The 8,908-nt window shown below is 38.1% G+C and overlaps 1 protein-coding gene across 1 annotated transcript; it reads left to right on the top strand.

The window, feature by feature from the left end:
* The first annotated feature begins 8 nt into the window (after nt 1-8).
* On the top strand, nt 9-6,562 carry LOC111867387 (growth arrest and DNA damage-inducible proteins-interacting protein 1). Its single transcript, XM_023857188.2, has 3 exons — nt 9-1,746; nt 4,737-4,836; nt 5,889-6,562. Exons 1-3 carry the CDS (start codon nt 1,229-1,231, stop codon nt 6,123-6,125), a joined length of 855 nt encoding a protein of 284 aa, XP_023712956.1. The 5' UTR covers nt 9-1,228; the 3' UTR covers nt 6,126-6,562.
* The last annotated feature ends 2,346 nt before the right edge of the window (nt 6,563-8,908 follow it).

The raw sequence follows: 8,908 nt of genomic DNA, 5'->3' as shown, positions 1-8,908 counted from the left end.
CAATCCATATGATAACAAGGATTTAAAGTATGCATGGTATAGAGTGCGAACAGTCTCGATCCCTAGCACTCTGCTGACTATTCGTAGGGCAAAACATATTTTACATAACTTGTTTGCTAGCTTTTGAGTATGTGTAGACCACTCTAAATTCTTGTCTAGCCATATTCCCCAAAATTTTGTGTATTCCACATTATTGATTTCTTTGCCATAAAATTTTATTGACGGGTATTCTAGGTACATCTTCTGAGTGTGCTGGAAGGATATTGCTACCGTTTTCTCTATATTAATAATTAACTTATTCTTTCGAACCACTCTGAGTGTATTTATTGTTTCACTTATTTCCTTTTGGACAACATCGACCATATTCCCTGATATAAAAAGACTGGTATCGTTGACAAAGAACGTTGGTTTTCCCTGCTGAATACCTGCTTCTAAATCATTGATATATAGCAGAAACAAAACTGGTCCAAGAACAGAACCTTGCGGGACTCCATGACTTACGGGTCTTTGTTGTTGGTTACAAATACAAAAGCCATAAATGCAGTACAACTGAGACACAAAAAAAAATACATCCACACATATAAGTCAATACTGTCAACTTATGCTATGTACATAACCTTTTAAAAGGATGAGTCATTATTAGACATTTTAAGACATATCACTCGTATTATACAATTACTGAAATACATCAATAATTATAAATACAACACTGAGGCTACTGACACCGTCGCAAAATAGTTCACAGCAAGAAAATCCATGGACACCACATAACCCTCTAATTACTGTTCAGACTGCTACGCTTGCCCCCTCCAGTGTCGTACTTCCATATATTCCACTTCACTCGTCAGCTCATTCTCCTCATTTTAATTCATGCGTGCAACCACGGATTCGTACACCACGTGTGGGTTCTCGTGGTAGATACTATCAATGGGATATTGAATTGAATTGAATTGAATTTATTTACATTCCGTTACCTCATCGGTCTCATCTCAGAGCAGGCCATTGCTGCCAACGCTGTCAACGGTACTCTGAGCTCTGAAACGTGAAATGTGAGAGATCTGATTACATCGCAATGATAGCAGTTAAGGAAGCAATTTTCGTTATGCTTATAAGTCTTATATTGTGAGGTGTAAACAAGGAATTCTGGAAGGGTTTAATTTATATGGCATTCGTTTGTTAAATAAGTTTAGTGTCAAGAACATACTGGTAATTCTTGTAGGGTACAGAAATGTCTAGCTTGGTGAAGAGTATTACTCATTATGTTGTAAATACACGGTCCCTAAGGAATGTTGCACGGTTTGAAAGTGTGTTTGTTAGACGTCAGGTGTTTCAAAAAATTGATCAAAACGTTAAATATTTAAAGACAGTAGCAGCTGATACAAAGCTTATCGAAGAAGCTAGTACTACAACTGAAGAAGATGACGAAGTTACGGCCAGAAAGGAAGAAGAAATTCAAAGGAAAAGAAATAAATCCCGATTGAATCCTCAGCATAGAAACCTACTGCATGAAAAAGTGCCTTATTCTGAACCCATGGACTGGTTTCATGAAACCGTGAAATATAAGCGTAAGATGTATGGTCGCTATGGGCAGTCAAGTGGAGTTCTTCCAGGTATAATGTGGCCCACTAGAGAGGAACTAGAAGAAATGAAAGAGTATGAGAGCGTGGCATATCCGTATACTATTCAAGAACTAATGACGAGAGCGGAGACTAAAAAAAAGGAAGAACAGGAAGCATTAAAGGCGAGGTAGGTTTTAATGTAAGGAGTAGGAAAAATGCACATACATACATACATACATACATAGCTACATGGTTTCACAGATCCTTTCTCCGGATACCGGACTGGATATTGAACTCGTCACAGCCAAACTGACATTGCAATGTGCAACCTGGTCTAGACAATAAAAAATTCAACAATTGTAACATTGATAGGTACAACAGAATAAAATCAATCATCTTACAATTCTTGCTAGAACATAGTCTTAGAAAACAGACTGTAACAGTGCATAAAATTACCTACTTGCCATATATTCACCTACCGAGTAAAATGCTTTTGAAGCCAGAAAATCCTTTAGTCTTTGTTTAAAAATATTAATATTGTCTTTCAAGATATATATGTTTTGTGGCAGGTTGTTAAATATTCTAATAGATGTAAAATGCACACCCTTCTGAATGGAAGATAATCTCACAGAAGAAACATGTAGCCTATTGTGCCATCTGGTACTTATTTGATGTATGTTATCGTTTGTTTGGTACATATTATAATTTTTAATTACAAACAATATCATAGTATATATATATAAGCAGGGGACTGTAAGTATACCCAATTTCTTAAAGCCTTCCCTACATGAATCTCTAGGACCCAGCCTTAACAAAACTCTTATTGCTCTTTTTTGGGCCACAAATATGCTTTTCATTGATGAAGATGAGCCCCAGAAAATAATTCCGTAATTGAGTTGAGCCTGAACATGGGAAAAATAGACGATACGTAAAACTTGTCCATTCACAATGGGTTGTAATTTTCTAAGCATGTAAATTGCAATGCATAATTTTTTTATTAAACTAATCGAATATTGTTTCCAATTAAGATGAGAGTCAAGGCACATACCCAAGAACTTAACATTCTCATCAATATTAAGATTTTGATCATTATATTCTATATGTAGTGGATAGTCTAAAGCCTTAGGAATGGCACGTTCTTGGTTTGCTGTTATGGTACAGGTGTTATGTTATTCATGGTAAGACTATAAGACATCTTTTCTATAGTGATCACTTGTGTTAGGTGGCCTGACAGGATTTGCATTAGTAATTGTAAATAAAACCCAAATTAAGTGACTGTTGCAGAGGCTAGTTAGGTTGCTGCACTTTATATTAAATGTAACAATTGTAAATATAACCTTAATTCTGCACCATACTGTAGAGCTATGCCCTGAAGAGGTTTAAGGTTCCTTAATATGGAGCCAGGTAACATCCAGCAAGGAAAATGATGCAGGTGCATGAAAGAGTTTGTGAGTTTCCTAATATGGACCCAGGTTACAACCCGCAGTGAAAGACTGAAGAAGTGGTTCCATCCATTCCTCTCTTTCCTCACCCTTTCCCATCGCTCAAATCACTTCCTCTTGAAGCTATATTTACCTGACACTCCTACTACCAAACATGAGCTGCTGATGTACCAACAATTTTTCTATGGAAGTAAATGACATTCATTTATTCACCAAGATTGTGTCATGAACAGTTGATGGAATACAAACAGTTTATGAATTTGTTAATTTGTTTGTATTGTTTTTGTATCAGATCAGTCTGTATGGGGAGGTTATTTGGTTATGTGTCCCAGATCATTCAACCAGTCCAGTGTAAGAGATGCAGACCCCTCCCATGAACTCGTTATACGCATGTTCATACCAGTGTCACGTATTGGGTGTATGACGCGACAAATAGATTCACGTAGGCCTCAAATTAAGCAGAACCTTTATTGTTCGTCCGCTTACACAATCACGAGTACAACTACTATTCACTGTGGCACCTCAGCTGTCTTCTGCGGCGGATGTTCCTAGACTGAAGACTTCTCGTCGAAGCTGGACTTTTATAACCTTGGCCGCTGCTAGGTAACGAACCCTCTGTTATAGCGGTGGAGACGTTGCATTGTTGGTTCCGCGTTCCCTACGCAATGACCCATTGTTATTGCGTTGTCTCTGTGGGAACGCTACGCGTATTTGTCGTAGCCGTGGAGATTCGATGTTCTCGGTACAACGGCTCACTGTTGGGATTACAGTGCCGCTATTGTTACTTCATATGTAACGGTCCATTCTAGTGTTTCCATAGAAGTTACTCCTCTGGTTTGCCGACACGTTACACCAGCATAACAGGTGACAAGCCCACGGACAAACAAGATGCACCCAGATCACAGCAGAAACCAGAAATGCTGCCTGCTGTTATGTACACATCCCTTGCACTCCATAAAATGTTCACATTTGTGTGCTGCAATTCTTCCTTTGGAAGCATGGAAAACTTGAAACTTCATTCTCCAAGCAAGGTGTCAAATAGATTTTGATGGAAATGTTGATGCCTAGCATCAGTTTCATCCAGTTTCTCACCATTGGGCGTCCAACATTTTAATTTTTCTTTTTCCAATAACAACCATGTTTGCTAAATTTATATACTGTAGTATGAATAGTCTTTTTTGTTTGGAACTGAAACATCTCAAAATTTATGCCAAATTCTTATCACTTTTCGGCTGGGTACATATTGACTCTTACAGGTCATTTTCATACAAGAAACAGGATTGATAGAATGTTTAATTTTCCAGTGGGTACTGGGGGGCTCTCTTCCTGGGGTAAAGCAGCCTGGGCCTGAAGCTGACCACTCATCTCCAACTAGTGCCAAGGTCCAGAGAATCTATTCATCCACTCCTCCATATGTCTTCATGGCGTAGTGCTTAAATAGTTAAGGACAGGGACAACTTTAACTTTACCGTACAGAATTTGAAATTGTCTTAAATGACTGCAGTGAACTTACAACCGAGACATGTACCTTCAGGTGTTACTTGCATCATTTAGAATTTGTGGTGTAATTTGCTCATGAGATTTTGTTTGGGATTTTTGTTTTTCCCAAAAAAGAACATTATCACTAGAGCTGTAATTGTTAAATGGTCGCAGCATTTAGTTTAGTATGAAAAATAACTTCCCAGTCATTTATAAATCTGCCATGTTGTAAAGATAATGTGATGTATTTTTTCAGGGAAGAAGATATCATGAAGAAATTTGCTAAGCTGGAACAATGGAAGCATGAAGTTAAGGTTAATGCTGCCAAAAAATTGGCAGAGGTAGAAGCTGCCAAGGTAGGCATAAGAATAAGATATTTTCCTAAATATATAATGCACTTGGAAGTAGGGGGCACGCGGTAGTGTAGTTGGTTGAGGCACTATGCTACAAGCCAAAAGGTTGCGGGATTGAATCCCGATGAGGTGGACTTTCTTCAATTTACCTAATTCTTCCGGCAGCACGATGGCTCTGGGGTCGGCTCAATCTCTAACAGAAATGAGTACCAGGAATATTCTTGAGGGTAAAGAATGGTCGGTGCGTAAGGCAGACAACCTCACCACCATCTGTGAGCTGATTGTCTAGAAAATGTGGGATCCTCGATGTCTCACGTCCCCTATGGGCCTTCATGGCCTGCTACAAGGGATAGCTTTGCTTTACTTAACTTTTGCTTGGAAGTAGTCTCAACTAACTTACTCCATGAAATTTAGAACTTCTTGAGAATCCACCACTCACTCATCTAATCAAGAATGTCCCAAGAGTTTATGGACCCAGAAAGTTCGTTACTATGTTCACAGGAGCCCACCACTGGTCTCTATACTGAGCCAGATGACTCCAGTCCACATTACACCATCTTATTTCTCTAAGATTAATTTTAATATTGTCCTCCCTCCTACATGTAGGTTTTCTTAGTGCCCTTTTTGCTTGTGGCAGTCCCAGTGAAACACTATATGCATTCCTCTTCAACCCCATGTATGCTACATGCTCTGCATATCTAATCGTCATTGACCTGATCATTCTAATTATATTTGGCAAAGAGTACAAGTTATGAAGCTCATCATTGTGCATTTTTTGTGAAGTAAGGTGTTTTTTAGAAAGGTTTAGACCAGTATGAAGTGAAGTTAAAGCCTTTCAACAATCTTTATCATAAACCCCAGTACCAGAAATTATCAGAATCATGCCAGGAATGAGAGAAAGCACAGATCCACCATTATGAATTTATTTTATGCATTTTGTACAGAGAACATATGAAAAGAAGTTAGTAATCATTATCTAACCTCATTAAAATCTTCTAAACTAAGTAAATATTAAGTATTGACTATAGCTTGCAAATATTTTCTTTTCTTTGCAGGCGAAGAAAGCTAGGTTGGTGGAGGAAGTGCGTCGTCACTTCGGGTTCAAAATTGATCCTCGGGATGATCGCTTTAAGGAACTGTTAGAAGAGAAAGAAAAAGAAGAACGTAAAAAGGCCAAAGATGCTAAGAAGAAAGCCAGACAACAGCTGGTAATGACCAGGTTGAAGGAACAGATGCAGCTAACTCAGGAGGAGAACAGAATAGTGTCTGATAATGTAGAACAGAAACCATAATGTGCTGCATCTGTTTGTATAGTTTCTTCTGTAACCAGATATGAAATTTGTACATTTTAGTGGTAATTTACACAAAAGGCCATTTTTTTCTGTAGTGACTGAAATTCAGTATGCATTACAATTTATCCTGTATGCATTTTTTATTTACGGTAATTTTGTTATAAAATTGAAATTGAAATCTAATGAACAACAGAAGAAACAAGATGAAGAATTTGTCTGAATTTCTATATTTTTCTCATTGCACAGGAGAATGAACCTGTACTTCACTTAGCCAGTGGTTATGTTTACATTATACATATAAATAAGAAGTTCTGGGAAGAACTAATAGCCTACTTTCCTTTCACTGTAATTTGAGTATCTGACATGACAAGTAGAAAGAAAATTTTAAGTATGTGTGCTAATTGAATTCAATAAAGCAATACAGTTTGGACACTTCAGTGTTGGTATTACCGATGGGACTAACTTACGAAGTGCATCATTGAGGTGGCCTCAGATGGCATGATATACATACCAGTTTTCATGAAGATTGGTTGTAGCTTTCATTTAATGTTAAGGGTATTACCTCAACAGTTTGAGAGGCTGTATAGTATCGGTGTTACTGATGAGAGGGATTTGTTATGTATGCCATTGAGATGGCCTCAGGTGGCATGATATATACCGTATTTACGCATGTATAGGCTGCGTGCGTGTATAGGCCGCAGCACAATTTTGAGACTGAAATTATAGAAAATATAATTTTCTTGGAATATTATTTCAGGAGTAGAACACCCCGTATTACTAATTATGAATATAATTTTTTTTAAATGAAGTGTGATTTCGAATATTTCGAGTATAAGCCGCACCCCAGTTTTCCTCTTGAATTTTTGGCAAAAAATGTGCGGCCTATACATGCGTAAATACGGTACATACCAAGCTTCATGAAGGTTGTTACAGGCGGTCAAGCAGTGTTCAGGTTTTGCCTCCAAAATTTGAGAAGCTTCAGTGTTGGTATTACTGATCAAAGGAATTCATGAAGTACACCATTGAGAGGAGCTTGCTCAGATAGTGTGATATACATACAAAGTTTCATGAAGATTGGTACAGAGGTTCAAGCAATATTAAGGTTCTCCTCAGCAATTTGAATGGCTGTAATGTTTGTATTACTGATGGAGGGGATATGTGTGAGTGTGCCATTGAGATTGACCCAGGTGGCATGGTGGCATTATATTCACAGAACGTTTCATGAAGACTGGTATAGGCGTTGAAGCAATATTAAGATTTTGCCTTAGCAATTTGAAAGGCTGTAATGTTGGTATTACTGATGGTGGGGATGTGTGAATTATGCTGTTGCAATGGGCTCAGGTGTCATTATACTACATGTATCAAGTAATATTTAAGTAATGTCATGGTTATTACTGCAACAGTTTGAGGGGCTGTAATGTTGGTATTACTGATCAAGGGGACTTATGAAGTACACCATTGAAATGTGTTCATATGGCATGGTATACATACCAAGTTTCATATAAATTGGTACAGGCATTCGCGCAATAGAAAGATTTTGCTTCAAGAATTTGAGAGGTTATAATGTTGGTATTACTGATGGGAGGGATGTATGAATTACTTTGATGAGATGGGCTAAGGTGTCATGATATACATACCAAGTTTCATAAAGATTGTTTTAGGGATTCAAAAGTCGTTATGGGAGGATAGACGTGTAGACACACAGGCAGCAAGGTGATCTCATAAGCGTAACTAACTTTAAGGAGCTCGGCCCATTTTGAGAAACTGCCAGTTGTGCAGCTACTCAAGAACTTCCCAACATTTTATGGAACCCGAAGGGTCATTACTGTGTTCACAGGAGCCCTCCACTGTCTCCCATCTTGAGTGAGATCGGTCCAGTTCGTTCCACCCCATCCTCTCTCTCTAAGATCCATTTTAATATTATTCATCCACCTGCATCTTGGTCTTAACAGTGGTCTAGTTCATTCTAGCTTTCCCACCAATATCCTATGTGCATTCCTCTCAGCCCCATTCATGCTACATGCCTTTCCATTTCATCCTCCTTGACATAATCATTCTAATTATACTTAGTGAAGAGTACAAGTTATGAAACTCCTCATTATGCATTTTTCTCAGACACCCTTGGTCCATGTTCGTCCCTTAATGTCAGATACCAAGTTTTGCACCCATCCAGAACCACAGGCAAAATTATAGTTTTATATATTTTAATTTTTATATTTCTAGATGCCAGACAAAAAGGCAAAAGGTTCTGAACTGAGTCGTTGCAAGTATTACCCATAATCTTCTCATATTTTGCTCATGAACAAAATTTTCATTTGGCACTGTTCTTAAATATCTTAATTTGCCACATTTTCAAAGGATATATTATCTATCGTTTTGTTATGATTTTGTCCTGCATTCTGGTGGCGAGACATCAACATATATCTTCATTGGTTGCATCCTGTTGTGTGTTTCAGAGATATATAGGAGTTATGTTTGAGGCACTAAGCTACAAGCTGGAAGGTCGCGGGATCTAATCCCAGTGAGGTCATTGGATTTTTTCAGTTTACCTAATCCTTCCAGCCGCACTATGGCCCTGAGGTTGACTCAGCCTCTTAACAGAAATGAGTACCAGGGATATTCTTGGAGGTAAAGGGTAGCCGGCATGTAGGGCAGGCAGCCTTACTGCCATCTATGAGCCAATTGTCTAGATAATATGGGAACCTCAACATCTTACAACCCTATGGGCCTCCAAGGCCTGTTACAGGAATACCTTTACTTTTTTTTATATAGGAATTATGTTT

Source organism: Cryptotermes secundus, unplaced genomic scaffold, assembly GCF_002891405.2.
Source record: "Cryptotermes secundus unplaced genomic scaffold, Csec_1.0 scaffold350, whole genome shotgun sequence".
NCBI lineage: Eukaryota > Metazoa > Arthropoda > Insecta > Blattodea > Kalotermitidae > Cryptotermes > Cryptotermes secundus.
This window is presented reverse-complemented; position numbering and strand designations above follow the sequence as displayed.

Excerpts from the sequence above, each read along its gene's own strand:
- LOC111867387 (XM_023857188.2), top strand. The coding sequence starts at position 1,229 with ATGTCTAGCTTGGTGAAGAGTATTACTCATTATGTTGTAAATACACGG. Across the intron at positions 1,747-4,736 it reads CAGGAAGCATTAAAGGCGAG|GGAAGAAGATATCATGAAGA; the intron begins GTAGGTTTTAAT and ends GTATTTTTTCAG. Across the intron at positions 4,837-5,888 it reads CAGAGGTAGAAGCTGCCAAG|GCGAAGAAAGCTAGGTTGGT; the intron begins GTAGGCATAAGA and ends TTTTCTTTGCAG.